Raw genomic sequence first — 12,840 nt, 5'->3', positions numbered from 1 at the left:
GCTCAGAAACATCCTAATCCAAGCCATTTGGTCATGGGAGGGACAAATGTACAACACTGCCATAGCTCTTAGGGGTGAAGGAGGCAACTACACGTGGGTACAGTGGGTTTCAGAGGCCTCCCATTTACCACCACAAGTGTTACAGGTGGGGGGGGGGGGGGGGGGGGCCCTGGGTCTGCCTGCCTGAAGTGCACTGCAGTACCCACTAAAAGTGCTCCAGGGACAGGGCTTGTTGCTGCTGTATAACCTTGGCACACCAGTTGACACCTGAAGACTAATCTCGCTGAAAACGTCCTTTATTTGAATAAGCACGTTTACTCACAGTTAACTGCAGATCAGAGGTTGTGCCCCACTGGCAACGAGTCTTGCAGTAGGTCCGAGCTGGCAGAATGGTGTACAATGCCTTCTTTCAGCAACATTCAAGGTAAGAACTAAGTGCTATAACGTGGCTAACACATGAACAGGATCTAAACCTGGCTTACAAAAATGGCCACTACCTCATGGACTACCGGAAACAAAACAGGGCACACTCTAACCCAGTAAGCAGAGGGAAAAGCACCATGGGAGTATAGCCTACCAACTACCAACATCGTGAGCATTTAACACAAGCTAGTGGAATCACGGAGCCCAATATCCTACACCCACCACAATGCATTTGCTGATGTGACTCTGCAGTGCCCTTAACAGAAAAGGTGTCACACTCACCCGAGACCCACATCAGAACCAGGGAAAGGCTGTCAGAGGATAGAACACATTCTGCTGTCATGGAGGTGGGTACGGAATTTGAGGCTGGCATACAGGCTGGCAAAAAAAGTTTGTAAAGTGGGGTTTTATTTTTGGTGGGAGGGGGTTAGTGACCACTGGGGGAGTCAGGGCAGGTGATCCCTGATTCCCTCCAGTGGTCATCTGGTCAGTTGGGGCACTTTTTTGGGACTTGTTCGTGAAAAAAAGGGTCCAAAAAAAGTGACCCAAAATCACAGTAAAAACGCCTTTCTTTTTGATCAGCAGCTAAAGATGCCCATCTCTCCTCGGCCGATAACCACGCCCCAGTTCCGCCTTCGCTACACCTCCGACACGCCCCTGTCAACCTTATTCGTTCCTGCGACGGAGTGCAGTTGAAGACGCCCAAAATCGGCTTTCGATTATACCGATTTGGGCGCCCGCGAGAGAGAGACGTCCATCTCCCGATTTAGTTCGGAATATGGGCGTTTTTCTCTTTCGATTATAAGGTGGATAGTATCGTGAGGCGTTAGTCGCCTTCAATGATGAAACAAATACAAAGTGATGTTATTATCAAAGAGGTTCATGTGTTACAGACACATTAGGAGAATCGTAGAGAAGAGTTATATAGTGTTCATTACGGGCTTTGGTTTTGTTGTGTTGCTGGGTTCAGGCACTAAGTTGGGTCAGTAGGGTATGCCTTTTCGAACAGGATGGTCGTTAGTGATTTCCGGAAGCTAAGGTGGTTGTAGGTTGTTTTTATGGCTTTCGGTAGTGCATTCCACAGTTACGTGCTTATATAGGAGAAGCTGGATCCATAAACTGATTTGTACTTGAGTCCCTTGCAGCTAGGGTAGTGAATATTTAAGTATGTTCGTGATGGTCCGATTGTGTTTCTGGTTGGCAGGTCTATGAGGTCAGTCATATATTCAGTCAGTCATATATTCAGGGTGCAGATTTTGAAAGTTATACGTTCCTTAATTGGGAGCCAGTGCAGTTTTTCTCGGAGGGGTTTGACACTCTTGAATCGCGATTTTCAAAATATAAGCCTGACTGCTATGTTTTGAGCAGTCTGGAGTTTCTTTATGAGTTGCTCTTAGCATTCCGCATAAATTTCCTTGGGGAAGAGACCTTTTGTTGGAGCATGAAGTTTAGGTCGGATGTGAGATCTGTTGTGAATCGATCGGGGGCGGATTTTATAAGGTAGCTGGGGCAGGTGTCCATTTTGCAGTGAGTGTTGGAGGCTTTGCTAAGCACATGAGCAATAGTTTCAGTGGTGAGGATATTACAAAAGGGGAAGAGTCAACTTTCTTATCCCATCATCCTAGAAGAAATTCTACAGGCTGTCAAAATCCTACCTAATGGTAAGGCTCCTTATGAATGTTTGAGCAACTATCTAAACTAGCGCCAAATGCCCTGAGCCAATCCATTTTATAAACCCTATGTTGGATGCAGTGATCCAGGATGACATATCATAGGAACTAAATGAAACATATGAGATCAGTTCCACATTCCTTCAAGTCACAAAAAGGTTGAGAAAGTTGAGACTTCAGTTTTGAGGGATCAGAGGGCATAGTGAATTGTGCCTATTTGAGCAGTGAATGATACTGTATCATCTGCAGTTGAAGAGTATTGGTATCACTGCACCCTGAAGATCTTTAACTGACAACAAATGTTTGGGTTCCATGCCTGCCAGAGTATTAACATGGAATTTAGAGCTCTTGAACTTACAAGACTTGATTCTAAACCAGACCAATAAAAGAGTTAACTCAATCTTGTTTTGTACTAGTAGGGCTGCTAGTTCTCTAGGAGTGTCGATGTATTTAAAAGTGCCCATAGAGTGTCTATCGCCAGAACATTCTGAATTCTGAGAATGAAGTCAAATTTGGAGTATTTTTCAAAAATATTTCCAGACCTTTCTATTTCTTGCTCTTATTCTCAAACCTTCATCATTGGTTTCTTTCTTGCTCCCTCCTAAACATTTTTCTATTTTTTTAAATTTATACTTCATTTTTCCTTGTAATTATTCATTTCCATTTTGCTCTATTTTTCTTCCCTCTGATTTCTATATTTTCTTCTCTTAGCCATTCCATTTTCTAACAAATTGTTTAAGTTTCTCATTCCCAAGGCCTATTTTTATTCTCATTTGTGTTTTCTTTTATTCACTTTTGTTTCTCTTTAACCTAGTATTTACTTCTTCCCTTATCTCCCACATATACTCCTCACTCCCTTCCTGATAAGGAAAAATTGTCTGATCATTTTTCTTTCCTTTAGTCCTACCAGATCAGTCCAGACTAATTGGTTTTATCCATCTACCAGCGGAAGGAGACAGAGAAAAATAATTCCAAATAATTTGTCCCTGTGTGTAGAGCTAAAATCCTCCAAGAGGAAACCTCCTGCTCAACTGACACTCAGAGGAAACTGAGACAGGAGCTGGCTAAGATGCATCACAGAAGAGCTGCACAGTCCATCAATCATTCACTTGGGAGACAGAGAAAAGTACTGAGCATTTCAGACTGCAAAATACCCCTAAGGGACGAATTATTTGGAACTATATTTCTGTCGCCTTCCGCTGGTACTTATAACTCATTAGTCTGGACTGATCTGACAAGAAATGCACTCATTCCTCCACAAATCTCATACATACAGCTTGCCCCAATTTACTCTCACAGTTTACCCGCTCCTTCCTCACACATAAATCCCTCTTCCTTCTTTTTTTCTTCTCTTCCATCATGTCTTCCACTAATCCCTAGTCTGAAAGGTGAAAGTTCTTAACCGCTATATTATAGTGAATCAATATCTGAATGTTGCAGCTATGGAACTGCTCCCCCCCCCCTCCTCCACAGAAATGCTTTGGGCCATCTTGTAGAAGGGGTGGCACTTTATTTCTCATGTCAAATTACTGTAGTCATCTACAAGTGGTGACAGTATTTTGCAATTAATTTACCTGGAGCCAGTCCTGCAGTAGCAGGGCTTCCCATTGATGGGTGTGAGAACAAGGCTTGAGAAAAGGCAGACGTATTTGACTGAGACATATTACTCAGCCTGGAAGTTGATCCTCCTTTGGGAATAAACTCACTTGCACTGGGATTTGGTGCCTTAAAAAACAAAACAATTATTTCAATATTATAAGTACTGCAGTAACTTTAAATATGTTTACTGACTGTTCAAGCAGGCTAACCATATAAGAAAAAGTTCTTTACAAGTAGGAAAACTACCAACCAATTAACCAAATTAAACACAAATACCACTTAACTGTGAGCAAGGTGGAGTTGATTTAAATGGAATCAATTTAAAACAGGAAGATTCTATAAAATCATAATTCTCTAGAAAAAGTTAATTCTTTAATGATATAACCACAATGCATACACATTAACACTTGGGATAGAAATAGATTTAATTTTTAGCAGTTATGTAGGTACACTCTATACATTATAAAGCAAAATTTATTGCAATCTGAAAACATTCAGAATATTTTCATTAGAAATATCAACGGTGGTATAGTCTTTTCATTTAACAGAAATTCTCCCCCCCCCCCCCCCCCCAAAAAAAAATAGAACAAAAAGCCAAAGCATCAAACTGGTAGGAGTAACCAAAAACAGCCAAATGGAAAAAAAATATCTTAAATAGGTCCACCACAAAGTTAAAGATAACAAATTGTGCAATATCAGATAACAATACATCCAAATATCAAAATATCAAATAGAAGTTTTGCTCGATTAATGTCATTTTTTAAAATTATATACAGTTGCAGAACAGTGCACACTATTTCATTTACAATGTAAGCCCTGTTCCTTTATAAAAGTTCTGCTCAATATAAATTAGATTACAATTTATTTTATTTCATCTCAATATAGATACAAACTAGAAAATGTATTTCCTTTTTTTCCATTTTGAAATGACAAAGAAGGAAAACAACTGTGTGCTCAAGCCTAAGCCACACATAGTGGCTGCCACATTCATAATTACACGTGAAAAACCCTCCTTTATGTCAATATGCTGTGTTTAATTTGGAATGGAATTAAAATAAAAAAAAGAAAAAAAAAAAGAAAAGATGTCCAACTCAGAATGTGGATGGCCATTTCTCATGTATTTTAGAACAGGATCTGCTGATATACAGCTTGTTCTAGAATATGAGAAATGGACAACCAAGTGCTGGTTACATCAAGCATGAACATTACTTTACAAACTAAAATGTCTAAACCAGTGGTTTTAAACCCAATCATCAGGGACCACCTCAGCAGTCAGGTTTTCAGGATATCCACAATGAATATGCATGAGATAGATCTGCATGCATTGCCTTCTCAGTGTGCAAATCTTTCATTCATATTCATTAGTATTATCATAATTTGGACTCCTGAGGAAGCGCAAAGTGAAACAAGGCAAATGTGGGGACCAAAAGAGAATAAGTTACAGTAAGGCTGCAAAGATCTAGGAAACAGCATGATTTGATTGACGTAGTCATACTTTTAAAAGTTGTTTTTCTCTGCACAGGCTGGGATTTACACAGACCAAGTTGGGGAGAGTCCCCATTCGTGACTGAATATATATTATGCTAACGTGGAAGACTCTTGAAGATTCAGAGCAGTGGGACAGCTACATGGAGTGAGTGGGTTGGTTTTGGGTTGGGTTTTTTTTAACTTTGACTTTTTTTTTTGAACTTCGAAATCAGAGGAGTTAAATATTTGTACCAGCCTGTGAGAAGTAGGGATTTGCACAGGATATGCTCTGACAGGATTGTGTTGCACATATCTGAATGAGTGCTGATGGCAGGCATTTCAATCAATATTACATCTTTCATCAATGCATCATAAAGACAAGTTTTTTTGGTTTTTTTTTAATTAGAATCAGTTTATTAGAATTGCTATGACTATCATCCAACTACCATCTTGTTCCAGGATTGGAATGATTTGGTTGGTCAGCCGATCCCTGAAAGCCTTCAGAGTGATCCAGATCACTTGGATCTCCTGAAGGTTGAACTTGGAGATCTGCTGCCTGGGCTGACCAAGGACCTTGAATGGGAAGTCCGTCCAAATGAGCTCCCCACCCTAGGCGGGATGCATCCGTCATCAGCACGTTTCTGGGCTGTGGAATTTGGAATGGGAGTCCCAAAGTCAAACTGGATTGAATTGTCCACCAAAGTAGGGACTAAACCAGCTCTGATGGAACTCAGATGACATCCTCTAGGTTCCCCGTGACCAGACACCACTGGGAAGCTAGAATCCACTTTGCAGTTTTCATGTGAAGACGTGCCATGGGTGTCACATGAATAGTAGAGGCCATGTGGCCCAACATCTGCTGGCTATGATCTGCCAAGCTGCTGAGACTTAAGTGGAGAGGCCAAGAAGAGCATCTGCCCAAGTCAAAAGGAGAAAAACCTGAGCCAGCTGAGTATCTAACAGGGCTCCAATGAACTCCAATCACTGGACAGGGAGCAGATGGGGTAGTATAAAATGAACCTTAGTAGCTATAACACCTGAACAGTCCTTTGCACAGACTTCTGAGCGCTGTCCTACGATATGCTCTTCAACAGCCAATTGTCAAGACAGGGGTACACATGAACTCCCAGTCTGCTTAGCGATGCTGCGACCACTGCAAGAGACTTGGTGAAAACCCTGGGAGCCGATGCGATGCCAAAAGGCAATACACGATACTGAAAGTGAGGTGTCCCCAGTCAAAACAGAAGATACTTCCTGTGAGCTAGAAATATCGGGATAGGAGTATAAGCATCCTTTAAGTCCAGAGAGAATAACCAATTGTTTTCCTGAAGCATGGAAAGCAAGGTGCCCACGGAAACTATCCTGAACTTTTCTTTGATTAGGAATTTGTTCAGGCCCCTTAGGTCTGGGATGCATCCCCCTTGTTTTCTTTTGCACAAGGAAGTACCTGGACTAGAATCCCTTTCCTTCTTCCCCTGGTGGAAAGGGTTTGACTGCATGGGCCTTGAGAAGGGAGGAGAGTTCCTCTGCAAGTACCTGCTTGTGTTAACAGATGAAGTAATGTGCTCTTGGTGGGCAATCTGGTGGTCTCTGTAGCCAGTGCAGTGCATAATCGAGACGGACTATTTGAAGAACCCACCAGTTGGAGGTTACAAAGAGCCACCTTTCTTGGTAAAACTTCAGCCTCACCCCGACCGGCAAGATGTCTGGGACAGTCACTTTTACAGTGGCTATGCTCTGCTGAAGCCCGTCAAAAGCTCACCCCCTGCTTTGACTGGGGAGCCGTCTAGGACTTAGGCGCACGCTGATGAGAATGAGCGAGCTGGGGCTAAGGCTGGCAAGAAGGGGTGTACCTCCGCCTCCTTTTACGGATAGAACTGTCCACATTAGAGAAATTTCACACCTAGGATTGGGGACGGGTTTGCCTCTACTTGCATACCTTTGAAAATTCACATCTCAAGTACACACTTTACCAAAGAAAACCCATGTGCATCATCTGCACTAAACAGCAGGCCTAAATGCACAGACAATATCACTGAATATACAATACATAAGGAAAATTTACTGAAGAAAGCAGCTGCTGAAGCTGGCCCAGGAAATGGCAGCAGTTGCAGCATACAGATTTTTCTTTCTCCTTGTTAATTTGTGGACAACAGGGAGATTCTGCCAGATAATCAGCATGTGAGATCTAAGGAGAAAGATTAGGATTACAGAAAGAACTTCTTAACTTCTTGTTTGTGAAGTCATTTTGGATTTTTTTTTTCTTGCAAGAAATAATTTTCTTCTTCTTCATTTCCCCTCTTTCTAGTATTGCTTTCAGTTTTGCAGATTTTCCAAGGACAATTCAATTGGGTCAGAACTGTTTCAGGTGTGTGGAGGATTGACAGCTGCAAATTGTTTAAGCTTCAATAAGGAGAGGACTAGAGCACATTGGTTTAGTGTTAGAAGTCTCCAGAACTTCTTCCTGCTTACTTATTGATAAACAACAATTAAATTCAAGTCTATTGTGAAAGTACTGGGAATACTTATCAATTCTCTGTAACTGCAGAAGCTCATGTAAATACACCGATTCAGAAAACGAATTACCACCTAAAATTGATGTTGATGGGAAAAATTTATGTTTGTACCTGAGGCACTGGAAGATTAAGTGACTTGCCCAAGATCACAAGGCGCAGTAGTGGGATTTGAACCAGGACCTCTAGATGTCAAGACCAGTAACTCTAACCACTAGGCCTCTCCTCCACTTCTCTTGGTTTCTTTTCCAAAACAGATAAGATCATTAAGATCTCATCATCAAATTCTTTTACATTTTCCAGATATTAGGTACATAAGACTAAAATGATATTCCTTTCCTTAACCAGGTAGCTGCTTTTTGGAATAAGCTTCCACAAGGTCTACATTCTCAGAAAGACTATTTCTATTTTTGGTCTCACTTTAAAAGACCACTCGTTTTATGTTCTGTAAGTCTGGATTGGTCTATGTAATCAATGTTATATGGTTTCACATTTGATTTATTATAGTACCAGTAATTAATACTCTTTCATAATATCTAGATAACATTTTGGTGATCCACTCAGAACTATTTTTGGATTTAGCAGAATATAAGATAACTTTTCAAAAATTCTAAAATGATTTTTTTATTTATTTACAGTTTTGCTGCTCTTACTATCTACCATCACACATGCACTTTAAAAAATTACATACCTTTCTCCTTTGAGACATACTAAGGACAGCAAAATCATTAAACAAGGATGAAGGAGGAGAATTTAGAGAATCTGCAAAAGAAAACATGCTTAATTCCTACTATGTTCTTTAGAAACATTTTTTTTTGTTTACGCAGAGTAAATTAAAACATGGAAAACTATAAACTTGTTTCTGGATAAAAATACACCACTTTTTTTTTTTTTTAACTTCAGGATTAAACAGATGAAATATAATATCCAACTAGTTCATCTAGAAGTTCTGTATGAAAATTTAAGGAGAACCCTTCCTTGTCAAAACTTTTCCTTTTGGCACTACCTTTATAGTTACTACTTAAAGCGTTGACTATTTTAGAGAGTAGGTGGAAAGAACACTACTTTTTCAACTAAAGGGAAATAGGTTTACTTAGCCAACAGTGAAGTCATCAGAGCTTGCTAATAAACCATCTCCTTCAGCTCCAGTGTTTCATCATAGCTTCTGCAGGGCAGTCAAAGCCAGCACAGTGTACAGGACTTTAACTGACCTCTGGAGACTAATGTGCTTGGGGTTCGCCAAAAACGCAGGACCCTTTTGTCAGCAGACTCACCAGGATGATGTGCTCACTAAAGCGATTGATTCCCTGAAATTAAAACCTTTATCCCTTCTTCCTCCCTTACACAAGGATATCATGGCAAAGAATATTACAGGAGCAGGAGAAGAGTGATAACAGAATCAGGCTATTCAAAGAACAGACTGAGGACATCAAATATTGAAGTAAAGTTTATTGAAAGAAGACTCTACAAGGTACCCTGTTTCAGCATTGGAAGTGCCTTCTTCAGGAGTCTTGGTACTTTGTCCCAAAGAACTTGTGGACAAAGTATTCAGGAGCGAGTCTCTTGAAAAAACATTGTGGTCTTTAAAAATACCTTTTTAGAGTGGAGTTTAAAGTATGGCTTCTAGTGGCATCTAAAAATGATGAAATAGGGTAACCTTGTAAAGTCTTCTCTCAATAAACAACTTCAATATTGTATGTCCTTGGTCTGTTCTTTGAACAGCCTGATTCTGTTCCCACTCTTCTCCTGCTCCTGAAATTGTCTGTGGAACACTACTGTTCTTTTCACTTTTGTGGTAGGGTATGATACATACCTGTAGCAGGTGTTCTCCGAGGACAGCAGGCTGATTGTTCTCACGACTGGGTGACGTCCGCGGCAGCCCCCACCAACCGGAAAGAAGCTTCGCGGGACGGTCGGCACGCAGGGCACGCCCACCGCGCATGCGCGGCCGTCCTCCCGCCCGTGCGCGACCGCTCCCGCCAGTTGAATGACTAGCAAAAGATGAAACACACAACTCCAAAGGGGAGGAGGGAGGGTAGGTGAGAACAATCAGCCTGCTGTCCTCGGAGAACACCTGCTACAGGTATGTATCATACCCTTTCTCCGAGGACAAGCAGGCTGCTTGTTCTCACGACTGGGGTATCCCTAGCTCTCAGGCTCACTCAAAACAAGAACCCAGGTCAATTGAACCTCGCAACGGCGAGGGTACAACAGAAATTGACCTACGAAGAACAACTAACTGAGAGTGCAGCCTGACCAGAATAAATTCGGGTCCTGGAGGGTGGAGTTGGATTTACACCCCAAACAGATTCTGCAGCACCGACTGCCCGAACCGACTGTCGCGTCGGGTATCCTGCTGGAGGCAGTAATGAGATGTGAATGTGTGGACAGATGACCACGTCGCAGCCTTGCAGATCTCTTCAATAGTGGCTGACTTCAAGTGGGCCACCGACGCTGCCATGGCTCTGACACTATGAGCCGTGACATGACCCTCAAGAGTCAGCCCAGCCTGGGCGTAAGTGAAGGAAATGCAATCTGCTAGCCAATTGGAGATGGTGCGTTTCCCGACAGCGACCCCTAGCCTGTTAGGGTCGAAAGAAATAAACAATTGGGCGGACTGTCTGTTGGGCTGTGTCCGCTCCAGATAGAAGGCCAATGCTCTCTTGCAGTCCAATGTGTGCAACTGACGTTCAGCAGGGCGGGTATGCGGCCTGGGGAAGAATGTTGGCAAGACAATTGACTGGTTAAGATGGAACTCCGACACCACCTTCGGCAGTAACTTTGGGTGGGTGCGGAGCACTACTCTGTTGTGATGAAATTTGGTATACGGAGCATGAGCTACTAGGGCTTGAAGCTCACTGACCCTACGAGCTGAAGTAACTGCCACCAAGAAAATGACCTTCCAGGTCAAGTACTTCAGATGGCAGGTATTCAGTGGCTCAAAAGGAGGTTTCATCAGCTGGGTGAGGACGACGTTGAGATCCCATGACACAGTAGGAGGCTTGATAGGGGGCTTTGACAAAAGCAAGCCTCTCATGAATCGAACGACTAAAGGCTCTCCAGAGATGGCTTTACCTTCCACACGATAATGGTAAGCACTAATCGCACTAAGGTGATTCCTTACTGAGTTGGTCTTGAGGCCAGACTCTGATAAGTGCAGAAGGTATTCAAGCAGGTTCTGTGCAGGGCAAGAGCGAGGTTCTAGGGCCTTGCTCTCACACCAAACGACAAACCTCCTCCACTTGAAAAAGTAACTCTTTTTAGTGGAATCCTTCCTAGAGGCAAGCAAGACCCGGGAGACACCCTCAGACAGACCCAACGCAGCGAAGTCTACGCCCTCAACATCCAGGCCGTGAGAGCCAGGGATTGAAGGTTGGGGTGCAGCAACGCTCCGTCGTTCTGCGAAATGAGAGTCGGAAAACACTCCAATCTCCACGGTTCTTCTGAGGACAACTCCAGAAGAAGAGGGAACCAGATCTGACGGGGCCAAAAGGGCGCTATCAGAATCATGGTGCCGCGGTCTTGCTTGAGCTTCAGTAAGGTCTTCCCCACCAAAGGTATGGGAGGATAAGCATACATGAGGCCGGTCCCCCAATGAAGGAGAAAGGCATCTGACGCTAGCCTGCCGTGTGTCTGAAGTCTGGAACAGAACAGAGGCAGCTTGTGGTTGGTCTGAGAGGCGAAAAGATCCACCGAGGGGGTGCCCCACTCTCGGAAGATCTTGCGTACCACTCTGGAATGGAGCGACCACTCGTGCGGTTGCATGACTCTGCTCAGTCTGTCGGCCAGACTGTTGTTTACGCCTGCCAGGTATGTGGCTTGGAGGAGCATGCCGAACCGGCACGCCCAGCGCCACATCCCGACGGCTTCCTGACACAGGGGGCGAGATCCGGTGCCCCCCTGCTTGTTGACGTAATACATTGCAACCTGATTGTCTGTCCGAATTTGGATAATTTGGTAGGACAGCCGATCTCTGAAAGCCTTCAGTGCGTTCCAGATCGCTCGGAGCTCCAGGAGGTTGATCTGTAGATCCTTTTCCTGGAGGGACCACAGACCCTGGGTGTGAAGCCCATCGACGTGAGCTCCCCACCCCAGGCGAGATGCATCCGTCGTCAGCACTTTCGAAGGCTGCGGAATTTGGAATGGACGTCCCAGGGTCAAATTGGTCCGGATGGTCCACCAGAGCAGTGAAGTGCGGCAACTGGTGGAGAGGCGGATGACATCTTCTAGATTCCCGGTGGCTTGGAACCACTGGGAAGCTAGGGTCCATTGAGCAGATCTCATGTGAAGACGAGCCATGGGAGTCACATGAACTGTGGAGGCCATATGACCCAGAAGTCTCAACATCTGCCGAGCTGTGACCTGCTGAGACGCTCTGGTCTGCGAAGCCAGGGCCAGGAGATTGGTGGCCCGCGCTTCGGGAAGGTAGGCCTGAGCCGTCTGGGTATTCAGCAGCGCTCCTATGAATTCCAGAGACTGGGATGGCTGGAGATGGGACTTTGGGTAATTTATCACAAACCCCAGCAGCTCCAGAAGTTGAATAGTGCACTGCATGGACCGGAGGGCTCCTGCCTCCGAGGTGTTCTTGACCAGCCAATCGTCGAGATATGGGAACACGTGCACTCCCAGCCTGCGTAGGTACGCCGCCACCACCACGAGGCACTTCGTAAACACTCGTGGGGCGGAGGGCGAGCCCAAAGGGCAGCACACAATACTGAAAGTGCCGTGCGCCCAGGCGGAATCTGAGATACTGTCTGTGAGCTGGCAGTATCGGGATGTGAGTATATGCATCCTTTAAATCCAGGGAACATAGCCAATCGTTTTTCTGAATCATTGGCAGAAGGGTGCCCAAGGAAAGCATCCTGAACTTTTCTTTGACCAGGAATTTGTTCAGGCCTCTCAGGTCTAGGATGGGACGCATCCCCCGTTTTCTTTTCCACAAGGAAGTACCTGGAATAGAATCCCTGCCCTTCCTGCCCGGGTGGTACGGGCTCGACCGCATTGGCGCTGAGAAGGGCGGAGAGTTCCTCTGCAAGTACCTGCTTGTGATGGGAGCTGAAGGATTGAGCTCCCGGAGGACAATTTGGAGGCAGGGAGGCCAAATTCAGGGCGTATCCGCACCGCACTATTTGGAGAACCCACTGGTCGGAGGTTATGAGAGGCCACCT

The 12,840-nt window shown here is 44.2% G+C and overlaps 1 protein-coding gene across 4 annotated transcripts in view; it reads right to left on the bottom strand.

Annotated features, from left to right (window-relative positions):
* PAN3 (poly(A) specific ribonuclease subunit PAN3) overlaps positions 1-12,840 on the bottom strand; it is a 219,670-nt gene that overhangs the window by 147,007 nt on the left and 59,823 nt on the right. For all 4 annotated transcript variants that reach the window (XM_030200338.1, XM_030200339.1, XM_030200340.1 and 1 more), the window contains 2 exons: positions 8,364-8,434; positions 3,668-3,818 (listed from right to left, as the gene is read on the bottom strand). In XM_030200338.1, coding sequence (XP_030056198.1) covers positions 3,668-3,818; positions 8,364-8,434 — 222 coding nt within the window. The remainder of the gene's footprint in view (positions 1-3,667; positions 3,819-8,363; positions 8,435-12,840) is intronic.

This window comes from Microcaecilia unicolor, chromosome 4 (genome assembly GCF_901765095.1).
Source record: "Microcaecilia unicolor chromosome 4, aMicUni1.1, whole genome shotgun sequence".
NCBI classification, from domain to species: domain Eukaryota; kingdom Metazoa; phylum Chordata; class Amphibia; order Gymnophiona; family Siphonopidae; genus Microcaecilia; species Microcaecilia unicolor.
This window is presented reverse-complemented; position numbering and strand designations above follow the sequence as displayed.